At 35.8% G+C, this 19,473-nt stretch overlaps 1 protein-coding gene and 1 pseudogene across 2 annotated transcripts in view; both read right to left on the bottom strand.

Annotated features, from left to right (window-relative positions):
• Positions 1–7,516: 7,516 nt before the first annotated feature.
• Positions 7,517–19,473, bottom strand: part of IL3RA (interleukin 3 receptor subunit alpha) — a 66,032-nt gene continuing 54,075 nt past the window's right edge. For both annotated transcript variants that reach the window (XM_074300251.1, XM_074300252.1), the window contains exons 10-12: positions 12,072–12,165; positions 8,178–8,259; positions 7,517–7,640 (exon numbers count right to left, since the gene is read on the bottom strand). In XM_074300251.1, coding sequence (XP_074156352.1) covers positions 7,575–7,640; positions 8,178–8,259; positions 12,072–12,165 — 242 coding nt within the window. In that variant the 3' untranslated portion in view covers positions 7,517–7,574. The remainder of the gene's footprint in view (positions 7,641–8,177; positions 8,260–12,071; positions 12,166–19,473) is intronic.
• LOC141559632 (nucleolar MIF4G domain-containing protein 1 pseudogene) lies at positions 16,126–19,235 on the bottom strand (annotated as a pseudogene).

Consider the following 19,473-nt stretch of genomic DNA (forward strand, 5'->3'; position numbering starts at 1 on the left):
TAATAGGACAATTGGAATGGTTTTAAGAGTTCTTGCATCAAGGAACATCCATTGGATAAGAATGCTGGGTAAACATCAAAAGGTGAGACTAAGATCAAAGGGATAGTTGAGAGGATTAACAAGAATGTATGCTCCAAAGATGGGTAATGTGTGGGATTAGTATGTATTGTGAAAACAAGTTCGGAGAAGTGACAAGGCAAGCAAAAGGATTCAAGGGTGAAGAAATTATTCAAGTGCTTAGTGGTAAATGGCTAGAACTGAGAGGAGAGGAAAATGAGGTTTCTAAAGTAGGAAGCTTGAGCCTAAGGATCAAGTAGAGGAAAAGGCAGAAGTGGTAAGAAAAACAATTTTAGAGTTAATGGGGTTTTGCAGAAGGAGCTGTTGGGAGTGATAAGACTGAAAAACAGCATCATGAATTCTAAGAATTCCTTATGAGGAGAAAGATTTAGCCAGATGCCACAGTCAAGAAGAAAGGTTACAGTATAGGGGCAGCTAGGTGGTGCAGTGGATAGAGCACCAGCCTTGAATTCAGGAGCACCAGAGTTCAAATATGATTGAAGACACTTAACACTTTCTAATTGTATGACCCTGGGAAAGTCACTTAACCCTAGCCTTAAAAAAAAAAAAAAAGTTACAGTATGTCCAGGAAGATAAGAATTGAAAGAGGAGTATAATTTGTAAAATATGGCCTTAATTAAAAGGACAGATTTAAGTGTTGGTAACAGAAAAAAAAATTATGCTTAGCCTGTCTTTAGAGGGAAGTGTGGAGAGATTTTAAAAGTGCTTTTTTCTGCTGATAATTGGTAGAAATTTTTTCTCTTTTTTTTGACTAAAACTTAAGCCTTTTAATTTTATATAGACAAAATTGTCTTTTATAATTCCAAATAGTAAGGTCCTATATAGCCTGCTCATTCCCATCATTCTCTTGCCCTTTGGGTGATTTTCAACTTTAATTGTTGATTGTGAAATTTTATTCTTCACTTCCATATAGCATCTGAAATTTTTTTTTTTTTAAATTGAGCCTGAACTGCATTTTTTTGTTTTCTGTGAGAGTCCTTCTAATGGTGCAGGTTAGCACCTGATACGTAATTTAACCTGATACGTAATGTACAAGGATAAATTGGAAATAAGTTTAGGAAGAATCGGGAAAGATTTGTGAGATTTTTAACTGGTACTTGAAAATCAAGCCAGGGACAAATGAGATTGTTTCAGGTATGGGGATAGCCAGTGAAATGAAATTCCCAGAATTGAACAATGGGACGGCAAGGAGGCCTTGTGTCACTGGTTTGCAGAGTAAGTGGATGGGGAATAAGATGTAAGAACATTGGAAATGGGGAGAGTAGAGTAGGAATAGGGGAGACATGAAGGGTTTTGAATGCTAAACAGTATTTTTATATCTGATGCTGGAGGTGTTAGGGAGCTACTGGTAGTATTATTGATCAGGGATGATATGTTCAGATTTGCTCTTTAGGAAGATCATTTTGACAGTTGAGTGGGGAATGGAATGATGGAGTAAGCAGTCTTGGCAGGTTTACTAGACCAGCTGTCAAAAGGTTAGAGAGGGTGAGAGATAGGGGCTACAAAGGGAGAAAGGAATTAAGGATAACAGCTAGGTTATGAGCCCAAGTGATTGGGAAGAATGTGGTACCCTTAGTATATAGTCAGGAAGTGTCTGAGGCAAGGTTCAGACAGGTCCCCTGACTTCAAGTTCAATGCTTTACAGGACTACCTAGCTCTGGAATATATTTCAAGAAAAACCTGAAATTTGTACCAATTCGAATTATTCAGAACTTCAATGTGAAATCACAGTAAATGACTTCTTCCACCCCAGAACTGTTCAAAAAGTTGGAAGCCTTAAGACAATGAGAAAGGACTACCAGCTTAGCTGGCATTAGCAACTTATTGAACTACTAGTGAAGAGCCAGAGATTTGTAGTTAGGAGGTCCTGAAAAGAAGCAAGAGGGGCAGCTAGATGGTGCAATAGATAGAGCACTGGCCTTGGAGTCAGGAGAACCTGAATTCAAGTTTAGTCTCATACACTTAACACTTCCTAGCTATATGACCTTTGGTAAGTCACTTTACAATTGCAAGAGCAACTTTCCCTTTCACTTCAGACTAGGCAGAAAGCTTCAAGGTGGCAAACTTGAAAGAGTTGGGGAGCAACAGCAACTAGTGCTCACACCAGGATAGCCCAGTTACCTGGGAATTCTGAGGCTTCCAGCACTGTTCTGAAAAGATCTAGAGAGTACTAATTTTGGGAGGGGTAGGTGAACATAGAAACCAATCCCACACAATACTGGTTCACAAAGTGAAGCTATAGAAATGAGTAAAAGAAAAAATTGACCAGTATCAAAAATTGTAGATGTTAAGATGACCTGAGAGAGTGAGTGGTTCTGTAACAACTGGGAAAAAATGGTTTTTCTATAAAAATTATTTACTTAATAGGAATAAAGCAAGAAATTTAAAATGAAAGAAAAGCTCAGGAGAAAAGATGTAAAAATAAAATGGTAAATCAGAATATATAAACACATATGTATGTATATGCACAAACATTTTTAAATCCATATAGTTAAAAATTGGTCAAGGATACAATTTAACAACCATTGTCTTTCATAGTCAAAACAAAACAAACTTGCTTCCATTTTAAACCTTTGTCTTTTATCATTCCTTCCAAGTTCTTGTACTTAATTGATTTTCTTCTTATGACATAGCTTCCCTGGGTACACTTTCCAGCACTGGTTGCACTTTCTAAGAGGAATGGTGGTGGTAAGGGGAGTTGGATTACTTCATGCTCTTCATTGCCACATCTAGACTTCCCCTCTACCATGTTCAATACCCAGTCAAAATTCTATCAACTTCTATGATACTTCCTTTCTTTCCTCAAGGAATTCAGTGCCTGATTTCATCATTTTAACATACATATTAATACTCCCAAACAGTTTCTCAACTTATTTCCCACTATATATTTTCCCACCCCTCTCCAACCTCAGCTGCAGTCTTTATTTTAGCAGCCACAGATGCCCCTTTTTTATTAGTTCTGAAGTTAAATTATCTCTTTATAATCTGTAATTATTACATTTCACTCTTTGCCTTGCAATCCCAGATACTGTCCTTTATTCTCACTTTCATTCATAGACCCATGTATTTAGTTTAATTTTGTTATTCTCTGACCCATTAGTTCTTATCTCTTTATAATCTGTAATTATTACATTTCACTCTTTGCCTTGCAATCCCAGATACTGTCCTTTATTCTCACTTTCATTCATAGACCCATGTATTTAGTTTAATTTTGTTATTCTCTGACCCATTAGTTCTTTCTTCAAGCCATCTTCCTTGTGCAAGCTACACTCTCCTCCCTTCTCCATCTTGATCCCTTAGAGAATTTCATTCAACTACATTGTGGAGACTTTACATTTAAACAATTGATCACTGAAGCACTGAGAAGAACCATGTCTTTCATAATTATTTGTCACATATTCTTATTACTGCATACAATGTATTCTTGGTTCTGCTTGTTTCATTCAGATCAGTTCATAAAAGTCCAGGCCATTCTATAATCAGCATGTTCATAATTTTTTATAGAACAACCCATTGTCTTCCTGTACCACAACTTGTTCAGCTATTCCCCAATTGATGGGCATCCACTCATTTTCCAATTTTTGACTACCAAGATGCTACATTTTTGCATACGTGGGTCCCTCCTTTATGATTTCCTTGAAATACAGACCCAGTAATGGTATTGCTGGGTCAAAAGCATGAACAGTTTTATAGCCCTTTGGGCATAGTAGTATATTGCTCTCCAGAATAGTTGGATCATTTCACAATTCCATTAACAATGCATTAGTGTCCCAGTTTTCCCACATTCCCTCCAACATTTTTCCTGGCAAATCTATTAACTTTTTTTTTGACTAACAAAAAAGGAACATTTTTTTCCAACTCACTTTTCCAAAAGAACAAAATAGATTTTTTTTTTCACTAGCCCTATATAAAGTCTTCATTACATTTGGATTGAAGAACAATATATCAGTTTAAAATCATCAACTTAGACTTCTTAATAGTTAAAAATGAATTGCAATAACTGAATATTGTTCTTATGAGAGGTTAATTATTAGCCTTGACTAAAAACACTTATTGGTCTTCTATAGCACTTTCCCCTGGTCTAAATAGCCATGCATTAATTCTTAGTACAGTAAAATTATTCAATCTCGATTCAATTTCAAAGGAGAAATAATAAAAGTAGTTCCAGTGTACAAAATTAATCAACATCAAATATTTTATATAGCAATAAGGAACAAAGCCAGTAATGATAAATCAAAATTACATTAATATAGTTCAAATCCCCTTAATGATTCTGAAGTGTCTAGTTCACAAACAAGACAAACCCTTCTATGCATATACGTGATCTCATACAAACTAACTTCTCTAGCAGATTGCCTCTTCAATCTCTTCAATCTCTCCTGATCTACAGTCTTTCCTTCTGCTTGCAAAGACTACTTCTCCCCAATCCTTAATAAATCTTCATTTTTTGAAAGTTTGAAAAAAGTATTGAGTTTGAGTGCTTTAACACAGTGAGGGTTCTGCGGAGACCCTCCAGCCAGCCAACTATATTTCTTCACCTTCTCCCCTTTTGTGGCTGAACTTGAAAAGTCCACTTATAACTGTCTCCATTTCATTTCCTCTCCCTTTGTTTTTAACTAGTCTGCTAGATGCCTCATTATTCAACTGAAACAGTTCTCTTGAAAATTGTTAATGATCTCTTAATTGTTGGATCTAAAAGCCTTTTCTCACTCATTTATCTTGCTCTCTGTAATCTCTGACAAGGTAAATTACCATCTCCTCCCCAAACCCTTTGTTCATGTTTATATAGTTTTTTCACACACTTCAACATAGGAGGCTGAGGTGCATTTAGACAAGTTACAGAAAAAGGAGGATGTCATCAGATGAATTGCACTTTTTAATTTTTCCCTGCCAAAAGATGAGTACAGGTCTCGGACAAAATCCAGATATGATTTTGTGCCATACTTTGGTAAGGAGTAATTAAAAAAATTTTAATAGCTTTTTATTTTCAAAATACATGCAAAGATAGTATTCACTATTCACCCTTGCAAAACCTGTTTCCAAATTTTTCTCCCTCTTTCCCTACTCCCCCCCTCCCCTAGACAGCAAGTTATCCAGTATAGGTTAAGCATGTGCAATTCTTATAAACAAATTTCCACATTTATCATGCTGTATAAGACCAATCAGATCAAAAGAAAAAAAAAATTAAGAAAGAAAAATACAAGCGCAAATAACAAAAAGGTGAAAATAATATGCTGTGGTCCACATTCAGTCCCAATAATCTTTCTGGATGCAGATGGCTCTCTCCATCACATGTTTATTGGAACTGGCCTGAATTACCTCATTGTTGAAAAGAAGCAAGTCTATCACAGTTGATCACCATATAATCTTGTTGCTGTGTACAATGTTCTCTTGGTTCTACTCACTTCACTTAGCACCAGTTCATGTAAGTCTCTCTAGCCTTTCTGAAGTTAACCTGCTGGTTGTTTCTTATAGAACAATAATATTCCATAATATTCATATATTATAACTTATTCAGCCATTCTCCTACTGATGGGCATCCACTCATTTTCCAGTTCCTTGCCACTACAAAAAGGGCTATTATGAACATTTTTGCACATATGGGTCCTTTTACCTTTTTTAATGATCTCTTTGGGATACAGACCCAGTAGAGACATTGCTAGCTCAAAGAGTATGCATGGTCTTAGAGCCCTTTGGGCATAGTTCCAAATTACTCTCCAGAATGGTTGAATCAATTCACAACTCCACCAACAATGTATTAGTGCCCCAATTTTCACATGTCTCCTCCAACATTTATCATTACCTTTTCCTGTCTGAAAGGTGTGAAGTGGTACCTCAGAATTGTCATAATTTGCATTTCTCTAATCGTGATTTAGAGCATTTTTTTATAAGACTAGAAATGACTTAATTTCTTCATCTGAAAATTGTGTGATGAACTGCACTCTTAAAGAAAGAGGGGTTCTACATACAGTTTGGTATGGGGTTGAGGGAGGATAATACTGTGTAGGGAAGAGACACATATGTCCTTGATGCCGAAGGGGGAGGGGAGAAAAAGCAAAGATTTGAAATTTTAGAGGAAGCATTAATCAGTTATAGAATAGCTGAACAAATAATGTTATATCAATACAATGGAATATTATTGTAATGTAAAAAAGTGACAAAAGACTCAATTATAGACAATCCTGGGCAATATAAATTGGTGGTACATGAAATGAGCAAAGCCAGAATATTTTATGTAAGTATAGTAAAGAGAAAGAACTTTGAAATGTTTAAAAACTCTGATCCATGAAACGTGTAACTTATGGGTGAGAACTGGAAATGTACTCAAAACTGCATAACTAGCTAAAGAAGGTAGAGCAATAAAACCTTTTTTTGTGGCTGCTTATTTGACTTCTGCAAAAAACAAAACAAAACCCATCCTTTCTGAATGACTGTACCTTTCTAAAAGATTCTTATCTCCTTATCCTTTTCTGGATGAAAAGACATCTTTGTTCCTTCTTATTTTACAATTTACAATTACAATTTACAACTTTGTAGAATGTTGGTCAACTAGCTAAGCCTCAAATTTATGTATATAAAGCTCTCCTTGAACTATTTCTAATGTCTAAGACTTCTTTTAGAGACCAGCCTGTCAGCTGTAGTGTAAATAAACATATTTGTGACTTAAAGATCTCTTTGAATTTTTTCAAACTATAAACCATGACTCTCATACATTTTATAACCATGTGTTCAGGAGACCTATAATGAAGTATGATATCTACCTTCTGATAAAAGAGGTGGTAGACTCAAGGTACAAAAAGACACATAGTGGCTCTATCATTTTGCTTTTTTTATTACAAAAGTATTTTCCTTTCAGTTTTTAATTGAGAAGAATAGTGAAGAAAGAGAGAATTGGCAATAATGATGAAAAAAAGAGGACCATTGAAGCCTTTTAAAATGCACAGAAGAGTATAGAAGGAAATAGACAAGCAGGTCATTTTTGACAATAATGTATTTTGTTTTTAAGCAAGTAATATGAAATCAAGATTCACAGTTTTTATAAAATCCTCTTTTTGTATTCTGCTGTCTACATGGACATTTTTTTTTTATTTGCTTCTTTTGTCTTTAAGTTCAGAAGAAAAATAGAAAACCAAATAATTAATTTACCTAAGGGGGAACATACTACCAGATTCTGGTACTGAGATTTAAAAAAATCTAATTTAAGTGAATATATGTCCAACAGTGCACTGGAGTAAACTGAAACAGGCTCATGAATGCTAGATTGTTAAAATTTAAGTTTAAGCATTCATTACTTAGAAATAAGCAAACATTTGAGTATGTAATTTTTTTTTTCTTCTCCAAAGAGTTATTTGCTAGCACATTCCATCTTGTGTGTAACTAAAACATTATTTGGAAGAAAAAAAAAAGATACAAGTTAGAAAAAAAGAGATCAGAAAAGAAATGTCTAAGAATATTTATTCAGTGAAATATTTTGTTTTATGGATAGTTTGATTTTTTTATGTGACCTGTATCTCTTCAATTTTACATTGTTCTGGAAGTATTTTATTTTCTTCCCAGTCCACCTAAGGAAAAGAAAAGACAAAAAAACAAAAACAAAACAGACATTTGATTAGATTCTTTTGTGTATTAACCAACTTTATATGTTTTCTTACTTAAAAATCATATTGTAAGACACAGAAAAATATATGTAAAATCAGAAGACAGGAAGGTAGAAGCAAGTAGCTCACTAGAAAAAGTTAATAGGTTAGTTAAGAGCTAATTCTAAAGTTATCTTAATTTGTAGATGAAGAAACTAAGACACAATGGAGTTTAGTGACTTGCCCAAGAATACATGCCTAGTACATGAATTTTTTGCCTAGGAAAACAAGTTAATAGGGAAGGGGAGATAAGCAATGATGAGATGAGATTAAAAGGGGAGGAAAACAGTTTCTAGAATTTTTACACATCTGTTCTCCACTACCTTCCAGAGCAGGCTCCAGGAACCCTGGGAAGTTCGAGAAACTTTAGATACACACACACACACACACACACACACACACACACACACACACACAACCTTACTTAAAATTATTACTGTGAGGTTTACCAGTACAACTTACCTCAACATATTTTTGAAAACTGTCACTGACTTGGTCTCTAATTTGGGGGATAGGAGGGAATATTTTTTGAATCACATAATACCTTGGAAAAAAAAAATAAATGTAAGGCTATGAATAACAATCACATGAAATGAGCCTAAAATAACATGTATTGAATGAGTGACTGCACTGAACTTTGGATCAATATCTGATTAAAAACCTGAACCACCTTCACCATGAACCTTTTTCCTTGTCCCAGTAATCTTAGGTCATAGTTGTCTTACTACTTGTAGCAAAACAGTTATGCTCATCTTCTCAATAATTAGTATGTACATTTCAAATCCTGTTATGCATCAATCAAAAAACATTTATTAATCACTGAAGCTAGTTTTATTCTTTAGATAGTCCCAGCTCCCTAGGCATACCTTACAAATTTCTCACTGTGAGCTCTAGGTAGAACTTCCCTCTCTTAAGAATTGTCCACTTATTCTAAATGGTTTTCAAGTACTGAAATAGGTCATTGAGGCCTTCTATTTTCTCCAAATTGATAGCTATTTATGTGAGGTGCAGAAGTATTACATAACTATTTCCATGAATGCATTTCACATTTGGATGAAAAGATGCGTGGAATAAAAAGAGGTGTGTGTGTGTGTGTGTGTGTGTGTGTGTGTGTGTGTGTGTGTGTGTGTGAAAACCTTTGATTTGTTTCTATTTGTTTTTTAATTCCATTCAATTCAACCTTCATTAAGGAACAAAATTGTACTGGGTACAAAATCTTGGGTTAGTTCCTGGAGTTAAAAAGACATATTTCACTGAGTTGTGAAAACACTTCCTTTAGACAGTAAATATAAAGTCATTTTGATGGAAGAGAATGAAACATATTGGGGGGAGAGATGAGATATCTATAAAAGCTTTGCATGTAGGAAGTGATACCTGAGCTAAGCCTTGAAAGAAAATAAGTATTCTAAAAGGAGGAAATTAGAGGAGAGAGCACTGCCGGCATGGAGAGCAGCTTATGCTAAGGTATAGTGATAGAATGTTGGTTTGGGAGAACCAATGAGTGCCATTGGTGCTGATAAGTAGTTTGGTTGACTAAAGACTGAACTCCACAATTCAAATATTTAGTAAAGATTATAAGAAATAAGAAGAAAGGACTTAATTAGATTATGATATAGTTTGTCTCTTTAGGAGTTAGCAAACTAACATCCTCAAAGTTGGTATTTATTCACTTAAAAGTTTCATTAATGACATGGGAATCCAAGTCATTTTTAATTGGGTGATCAATGCAAATGTCATTGAGTACTCTGGGCTAGAAAAGGGAACTTACAAGGCTCAGAGCAGCCAGGAGGTACAGTGGATAATGTGCCAGGCCTAGAGACCTCCTGCTCTCAAGGAAAAGTTTTTTGGTTTTTCTTTGTATCCCCAGCATTTAATATAGTGCCTGGTATACAGGCTAGTTGACTAACTTTTCATGGGAATGTGTAGGTTCTAATGAATCAGTATAGAGGATATGATTAGAAAATTGTAGTATGGTGTAAGGAGGTAGACTGTCTCATAGTGAAAATCAATATGTCCAATGAATACCCAAGTAATGTTAAGAGATTTAGAGGAAACATTTCAGAATATTGGGTGGATCCCTTGTGAAAGCTTTTCAGGAGGACATAGATGAGTGTTAGGCAAGTTGGGAAGACATGGACAGAGGCTTAGTAACTATCTGAATGTCATGGTTTTATAGAAATAAGAGATCTCTGAAACATCTTAGTTCAGTCTTATTAGCTTAGAATTAAGGAGATTGAAATTTCTACTATATCTTTGCTTATTAAGATCTAATAACTTAAAACTGAACTAAGATATTTAGAATAGTCTGTATGTAAAACCTATGTTAAGCTCTAAAAGAAAAGAGCAGGAACTAACTAAAAATTGGGGAGTGGGAATTAGTTGAGGATCTGGAATGTAGCCTAGTTGTCATCTGAAGCTATTCCAATCTGTCTAAAGAACTGGGGACTTATTGCTAATATATTCAAACAAACTGCTTTGGATTTTTTTTTTTTTTTTTTTTGCTCTTAAATATAAACTCCCATCAGCATAATAGGAGGTTAGATTTAGATTTAGAGTTAGTAGGAATCTGAGATTTGGGGAGAGAATCAGGGTCTCTTTCCTTGATTCATTACTTTGCTGGCTGTACTTCTGATTCTACAGACTTTGCCCCAGTTACCCCCTCCTAACCCCTTTATCCTTCTTGAGAACAGAGATTGTCTATTTGCCTATATTTCTTTCCTCAGTACTTAACACAATGTCCAGCACTTAGTAAAAATGTATTCTTTTATTCCTTGTATAGTAAGAACTAAAAAGAAATATTATTTGAAACTTTTCAATGGAAAAATAGTATATTTAGCCCTGCAGTATTTTTAGGCAGGCAAGCTGACAAAAAGATAAAGACTTACAAGTATTTATATGTTACTATCCAGAATAGTAACTTTCTGGTAGTAATGCCTCTCCAGGCTGGCTAAAACTACTACTACAGTGATTTGCATGAATTATCTAAATGAAAAGTATAGAAAGAATTGCTATCTCTCTAGTAAGGAACTGAACTCATAGAATGACAATTCAGATAGAATCACTCCAAAAGATAAGTTTAACTGAAAACTTATAGGCTTCTGCTGGTAAACTTGGGTTCAAGAAACAAAAGAATTGAAGCCCTAAGATATATTTTAAAAAAGCAAAATCTTCATCATAGGACCACAAAAAGCTACAACAGTTCAGCAGAAATCCAACAGGTGGCAGCTGAAAGCACTCTTTACCATGGAGGACTGGCAGATGGCTGAGTATGAAGAAAAAAGCCCCACATGGCAACAATTAGAAACTTCAGTGGTAACATTGGAAGCAAGCACAGATTGAATTGGATTGAACCAATTGGACCAAGGATTGGATCTACTATCCTTTCCTGCTTTGGTGGGACAATTTATGGAAGAAGATACCCCTGTTTGCAGGAGTGGGGGAAGGGTTCCCTTTTTATTTGTTTTGATATGATGTTGAAAGGTACATTGAAATAAAGAATCATCTGGTAAAAAGAAAAAGGAAGGAGGAAAGAAAGAAGGAAGGAAGGAAGGGAGGAAGGAAGGGAGGGAGAAAGGGAGAGAGAGAGGGAGGGAAAGACTAAGAGATTGCTTGCCATCTAGGGGGAGGGGATGGGGGTAAGAAGGGGAAAATCTGAAACAAGGCTATGCAAGGGTCAATGTTGAAAAATTATCCTTGCATATGTTTTGAAAAGAAAAAGTTTAAAAAAAGAAAAAAAGAAAAGCATGGAACTTTCAAAAAAAAGAGGAAGGGAGAGAAAGAAGATAGGAGGGAGAGAAAAAGGAAGGGAAGAGAGGAAGGAAGGGAAGGAGGAAGGAAGGGAAGAAGAGAGGAAAGGAAAGAAGAGAGGGAGGAAGTGAGGAAGGAAGGAAAAGAGAAATACTTTTTGATATGACTAGTGTAGAAATCTATATATGCAAAAGTTTTTTTACTTTTCAATGAGAAATGGAGGTAGGGGTAAGAAAATGAATGTTTTTTATTTAAAAATAAAAGTGACTGGCAAAGTAAAATGAATATTGTTAGAGATAATTTTAGTACATGCTGGCTAACATATGTCTTGGATCTACCTTAACTTTCAGGGGATACTGATTATACCTATAAATGGCTGGTACTTTTTAATCACTTAATCAACAAGCATTTATGAATTGCCTGCTATGTGCTAGTCACTGTACTATATATGAAGGATAAAATAATAAAAACAAATCAATCTCTGCCCTCAAGGAACTTACATTCTATCAAGGGAGAAAACATGTACATAAATAAGTACAAACAAAATAAATAATATTGCTAATGATAACCTGAAATATATATGAACAATGCAACAATGACTTATTTTACCTTTTACAGAGATAGCCCACAAGGAGCACCAAAATGAAGGTAATTCCAGGCAGTAACACCATTAATACTGGCAAAAGATTATGGACTTCATGACCTGATAGAATAAGAATATTAGATTATCACAGATGCTGATCTCAAATTTTTTTTTTTGTTCCCTGTGAAGTAATTTGCTCAGTTTTCTGGTTTGGGCAGGGAGAGCCAATAGCCTATGATTTCTGCAACTGTGTTCTTTGCTTGGACTGGGGAGCTATTTTAGTCCTAGTCTTTTGAAATCACATTATAGCCAAAATACCATGCCAAACATGAAAAATATTCATGAAAATTGGGCTCATCTTGGTTAATTCAAATGAAAACAATTTACTCCGCAAATATTAACATGTTAACTGGCTTTCCTCTCTAATATTAGATGTAAAAAAGCACAAAGGAAATATACAATATAAGAATAAGTCAAACTTGTCAGGTCACAAACAAAAACTATTTCTAAGAATGCATAGATGGCAATGCTCTACTGAGTACATTTTAGAATAAGGCAGATCCAAGTTAAAGGCTGGTTAATTTTCTTCTGCTGTTCCACCTTATCTGATATTTAAAGGCCTTCACTTATAGGGAATTCATTGCCTCACAAAGTAGCCAACTTCATTTTTGGGTGGTTTTAATTGCAAGGAACATTTTCTTTATATCAAGTCAAACTCTTCCACCCACTATTCATTTCTCCAATTTGTCCTTCAAACTGTTGCTAGAATAATTTTCCAAGTGATCCATTCCCCCAAATTTTTTTGCTTTGTTTTTAAAACTAGTTGAATCAGCTTTCCAACTACCATGTCAACAAATTTCAGAGATAGGAAAGCAAATTCATAGAAATTTTTCATCTTAAATCAGTAAGAATACTCTTTAGCTCTTCCATGTAATAAAAACAACTCAGATATACAAAGCATAGATCTTTTCATGAAACTCATATACTCAAAATCTTCACAGGCTTTATAGTGTTTTTTTTTTTTTTTTTTTTTTTGTTTTGTTTTGTTTTGCTGAGGCAACTGGGGTTAAGTGAATCGCCCAGGATCACACAGCTAGTTAGTGTTAAGTGGCTGAGGTCATATTTGAACTCAGGTACTCCTGCCTTCAGGGCTGGTTCTACCTCCACTGCACCATCTAGCTTGCCCCTATAGTGTCGTTTAAGTAAACTGACATTCAAGACCCTCATAAACTGGTAATTAACTCACTAAAACTAGATTACTTTGGGGGAGTTGGGGAGATACAGTGGCAAATATGCGTTGTTTGAAAGCAGAGCTCCTTGATTCATAATTTGGTTTTGACACTAGCTGCAGGTTCATTAGTTACAGGACCATTTAACTGATTTGACTCTAGATGAGAACCAAACTACAAAAAGTGTGAGAGGAGGTTTGTCTGAGATATGTGGTGGTCACATACATTTTCAGAGATATGGTGTAGAAATTTTTCCTGGGATTCTGCTTCTTGGAGACAAATATTAGCATTTTGCCCTATTTATAAAAGACTTGGATAGTTAGTTTCCAAGTGTGTTTATTTTACAAATTAGAGCAGTTCCTTTGAGAGAATTTTTGTATGGTTGAATGCTTAAATACTAGTAACAATTGTATCACTGTACCAGTCACAAATGTGGAAGCTGACATGATCAGTATGAATGTCACACCTTCAGAACACAAAATTGCCTAGAGTTCTCCTAAAGTACACTAACAGCCATCATGTCCCCACAGGTTGAGGTCTTTGTTTATGCAGTTTCCTATGTTTGGAATGTCTTCCCTCCTTTCAAATGTTGGGTTCTTCCAGAACTCTCTTCCATTAAATTTTCACTGATCTTCTGTTAGTAAAACATTTCCTGTTAAAGTATCATGCAGCACTTTGTTTTTCTACCTTTTTAATAAACTTTTCCCCTCCTAATGCATTTTTGATACTCTATCCTGCATTGTAGTTTTTATTATTTATGTCTTTTTAAAGGATCATATCTTATCTAACTTAGATCTAACTTAGCACAGTGTTCTGTAAATAGTAAGCCCTCAATAAATGCTTATTAAATTAATGAATGGATCACATATTGTATGATTATCTCTATTTTTAAATTTCTCATCACTTGTGAATTCTATGTTCTATTAATTTACTTTTTGGTATGAAGAATGGTAGGATTTGAAGAGAAAATAACGAGTTCTCTTTTAAATATCGTGTTTGGGATTTCTATAAAGAGATGTCCATCAGGCAGTTGGAGATGTGGCTCTGATGTAATAGGATTCTCTGTGACCCCCTGATCTTTGGGAAGGTGGGCCTGGGTTGGAAAAACCTCGAATCTCAACCTCTCCCGGTCTCTGGGAAAATTCCTAAAATGATCCCCACCCTCCCACCTGGTTCCCATGGGAAACTCCCACCTTCAAGTGATCTGGGAATCAGTTTTGCCAAGGAAACAATAATCACCCTTTATTAATTTGGAAATTAGTCCCTCAAATCATCCCCTAACCCCAAGCCATAGAAAGCTAAATAAAATCAAAACACAGTACCCCAATCTTTGCTACCTTCCTATTCAGGAAGGGGCCCACTGAGAGAAAGAGCTCAGGGAAAATAAACCCATTTTTGTCAAACCTCATTTGGAGACTGGGAATGTGAATTCTTTCACAAAATCTGTGACATTGACATGTAGACCCTCATCACTGTTAGGGTATCTCACCCCTCAACAATTCTATAGCTCAGGAGAGAAGGAATCTGTCTATATAGAATTGGGAGTCATTTTTTAAGTAGATGTGACAGTTGAGCTTGATATGGTACAGTTTCTATACTGTTATACCTTTTTTCCCCTAGACTTTGGGGAAGATATAGCAGTAATTCTGAGGTCCTCTGCCTTAGAGTGCTATTTTTCTAATGTGCCAGTTCTTTCCTTTTCTTTTTCTTTTTTTTTAAATAAAGCTTTTTATTTTCAGAATACATGCATAGATTTCAGCATCCACCTTTGCAAAACCTTGTATTTCAAACTATTTTTCTCCCTTTGTTGTGCCACAGTTCTCTTTTATTATCCTGCCTCAGTTTCCCTTAACTGTGGTGCCTCAGTTTCTTGAATTGTTCTGCCTCAATCCCCCTGGTTACAACCCCCCCCCTTCCTGACCATTAGGACTGAGATAATTAGGGTTGTGGCTGGCCATGCTGACATTACAAAAGAGTCATAAAACTCCAGATGTTCTATCTCAGACACCTAATTGGTATCCTCTATGTCTAAATTCAGACTTCCGGACACCTAACTCCTCCTAAGTTTTTAAGAATTAATGGTCCTACCCCCCAACCTGTCAGAATTGATTGATGGTCCCTTCTTGGAGATTCCCGCTCATCAGATTTTGGACTCCACTCCCCCTGCCTCGGACTCTACCCTGATAGCTTAAGAGCCACAGATATAAAAACTGGAATATAAAAATTGGAATCTCACATTCCTTGCTGGATTCCTTGAGATGAAGGTCTAATTCAGTCCTAGGACTAAAATGGATCCTTTTGGTTCCCTCTTAGAAATCCAAATAAAATATTAAAAACTCTCTAATCTCTATCTTACCTCAGTTTCTCTGGTATTACACCTCCCCCTTGCCCTCTTTTCTAGACAGCAAGTAATCCAATATATGTTAAACATGTGCAATTCTTCTATATGTATTTCTACAATTATCATGCTGCACAAGAAAAATCAAATCAAAAAAGGAAAAAAATAAAACATGAGGAAGAAAATAAAATGCAAGCAAACAACAATTAAAAAATGGAAATACTTGTAATTCACACTCAGTTCCCATAGTCCTCTTTCTGTGTGCAGATGGTTCTCTCCATCACAAGATCATTGAAATTGGCCTGAATCAGCTAACTGTTGAAAAGAGCCATTTCCATTAGAATTGATCATTATTGTATAATCTTGCTGTTGCCTTTTACAGTGATCACTTGGTTCTGCTCACTTCACTTAGCACCAATTCATGTAAGTCTCTCTAGGACTTTCTAAAATCATCTTCCTGATTGTTTCTTATAGAACAATAATATTCCACAACATTCATACACCATAACTTATTCAGCTATTCTTCAACTTCTGGTAGCCACTCAGTTTGCTAGCTGTCCCATACTCTGAGACAACACAAATTCAATGAATTTAGACAAAAGATGGCTTAATTCAATTCCAATAGACTTGTGAAAGAGGGAACCATCTGCATTCAGAAAGAGGACTATGGGGACTGAATGTGAATTATAACATACTATTTTCACTTTTGTTGTTGTTTGCTTACTTGTTATTTTCTTCCTCTTTTTCCCCCTTTTGATCTGATTTTTCTTGTGCAGCATGATAAATGTGGAAATATGTTTAGAATTGCACATGTTTAACCTATTTTGGATTACTTGCTGTCTAGGAGAGGAGGGAAGTGAGAAGGAGGGAGAAAAATTTGGAACATAAGGTTTTGCAAGGGTGAATGTTGAAAACTATTTTTGCATATATTTTGAAAAATAAAAAGCTAATAAAAAAGAAAAAAAATATTCTCTACCATAATAAAGAGAAGGAAAAAAAAAAAAAGGAAAGAAAAAGAAAAGATGGCCTAATTTATCACCTGAAAAAATATCAATCTAGAAGGGGAAGACTCTCAAAATTTCTGGAACAGAAAACAATTGCTGTTTATGCTTATCCTAACCTACCAGACCTGAAACAATGAGTTACTGAGATTTGGGCTGGGGGCTATTTTTGATCTTTCAATGAAAGCCAGAGTGATTTAAATTTAAAGGCTTAGGCAAGTCTTTGTCTTTGCCTTAGTCAAGGCAATAGTCAAACTCTATTTGTAAAAAAAAAAAAAAAAAAAAAGCAGGGAGGGGAGAAGGGTAAAAAATCTTGCTGTATTGTTTTTAAAGTGATATTTCAAGGAACCATAGATGAAAATTACAAAGGCCCATATGGGTGCACCAACTGCACCAAACGTAGAAGATGTAGTAGCTAACAAATTTTCTAAATCCCGAAATTTGTCCCATATGCTGAACTGGAATGTTATCTGAAATTTCCTTTCATATCCACAAAATTTGCTAGCCAAATATGTATAAAAAAGATCATATACTTTCTCTTGTAAGCAACAATCTATGAAGACAGGAACTATTTATCTTTCTTGCTGATTCTTGAGTCCAAGCTTTAGAAGCTTTTCAAATGCATACAAAAAATCTTCACTAATCATTAACGTACAAAAAATATTTCTTGTGCTATCAGTGTTCATCCTCTACTTTCTGGAAAGCTCAAGTATCTTTGAACTAACCATTCCTTTAAGTTGTTTCGACTGGCTATTATTGCTGCTGTGAATCATTGGGGTGCCATTCCACGATGACCCTAAAATCCACCACCTGCCAATCTGCTCTGCATTCAAAGGCTTTCCCAAGAGACTTGAAGTTGAGTTTCCTTACCAGAACCACTATTTCGAATCAATGTTCTCTGAAATTTTCTTAGTTTTTCCACAGGTTCAGGGTCATAGCCTGGAATTTTTGCATGTCATTATTCTTTAGTGCCAATATAATCTCAAACATGAATCCAATCCTTGTCTGATCTTGAAACTTCTTGACTACTGACTTTGGTCTGGGCTTCACTGATCAGTTCCTTCAGGGACAATGCACCATCTTTTCTCAAGGAGAAACTGACATTTTTCTGCATTAGGAGAATTAATTCAATGTCCTTTTTTGTGAAAGTTCCAATAAGCCTTTTTAGAATGTCAAAGTAGAGATTCTTCCACATAGAAGTTATACAGATGGGCAATTATGGCAAAGAGGTTGTCACATTTTTTTCTGTAATATTCTTCTCTAAAATGTAATATTCTCTGGGAGCAAGTTTCTTGGGGCTTCTGGAGGTAGCCTTAGTTTCAATTTGGTAATCACCCCAAATTCAACCAGGGGTTAAAGTCCAAATCCTTTATTATCTCCTTCAAAGTCTTGTCTCCTTCACTTGGGGGCTCGGCTAGTTTTTCTTAGAGGCCTTCTGGATCTTGGTTTCAGTGGAGAAGCAAAGGAGGATAGCCTGCCATTACTTCTCTGGTCTTCCCTAGCTCTCCTTGACTGCCTTCTCTGGCTTCTGAATCTCCCCAACTTCCAAGGGTTTCTGCTTCAGCCTCCAACCACAACAAAGGTTGAAGATGGAATGAATCTGTCTCAGGCTTCTGAGAGCTTCTAATGCACTTGTCCTTCTGGCCCTGAGAGCTTCTCCTTATATGCCCCACACTGAGTACAAACTAATAATTTTATCACTAGGAAACCATTATTTGTTGTAGAATTAAATCAATGCTAAACTAGATTTAACCATTGTCTCCTCAATTCCACTTAGTACCTTGTTTCAAGTTCTGGTCCATCTCCTTGTAAGATTAAATCAATTATACTGAACCATGCTAAATTAGATAACTATTGTCTCTATCAATTCCACTGACTTAGTACCTTGTTTTAAGTTCTGGCCCATAACACTTTTCCCTCACTACTTGTTTTATGTATTTCATCAAATTTCTTCACTACAGCTTCAAAAAAATAAACACCAACCTCAATTCGTACAGTATGGTAAAGAATGCTAACCAAAAGGACATGCTCTATCATCAGCCTGGTAGGCATCACAGCTTCAGTTACACAAGCATTTATAAGAACATCTGTCAAAGTATCATTCATATCCTTTCTACTGTCCTCAAGCTGTCCACTTATAGAAACCATGTTAGGTTCACAGCCTGTTAATTAGACTTTCACATATTTCTTTAACTTTTCTAGTTCTTTCTTTTTGGCATCTACTGTTTCCTCAGATCTCACATGAGGCAGAATATATTTTGCACTTTTACAAAGAATCTCACTGGGAGAGCTGTCATCTTCGGGGGAGAAGTCCCTACTCTCTTGGACAGCAAAACACACCCGCTTTTTTGCATTTTTCTTTTCGGCTTCTACCTGGGGGTCTGTGTCATCTTCCTCCTTTTACTCCTCCTCTTCCTCCTCCTCCTCTTCTAGGAGACCCTCCTCCAGAATAGCCTCACCCTGCCCTCCTACCTCCTTATCCCCATCATTGCTGTCCATTCTCAACCCTTCATCCGAGCTTCCCCTGGATGTCAGCAGGGCCACGGTCCCCTCCCCATCCCCATCCCCCTCCTGGTACAAGGCGGAGGAGACGGACAAATTGTCCCAGCTTTCTTGAAACATAGATAATAATACATAAAGATATCTATGAATTTCTTAAAATTTTCAATTTTAATCATTTTACAGATGACGAAATGTACACATGTTGAGGTGCAGTGCCTTCCCAGGGTCTGCTAGGAAAATTCCTATTGAAATGGGAAGATGATCTTGTAGGAATCTTGGACCCTTCATCATTATGTAACTAAAAGAATGAAAGATCACACACACACACACACACACACACACACACACACACACACAC

This window comes from Sminthopsis crassicaudata, chromosome 3 (assembly GCF_048593235.1).
Source record: "Sminthopsis crassicaudata isolate SCR6 chromosome 3, ASM4859323v1, whole genome shotgun sequence".
NCBI classification, from domain to species: Eukaryota; Metazoa; Chordata; class Mammalia; order Dasyuromorphia; family Dasyuridae; genus Sminthopsis; species Sminthopsis crassicaudata.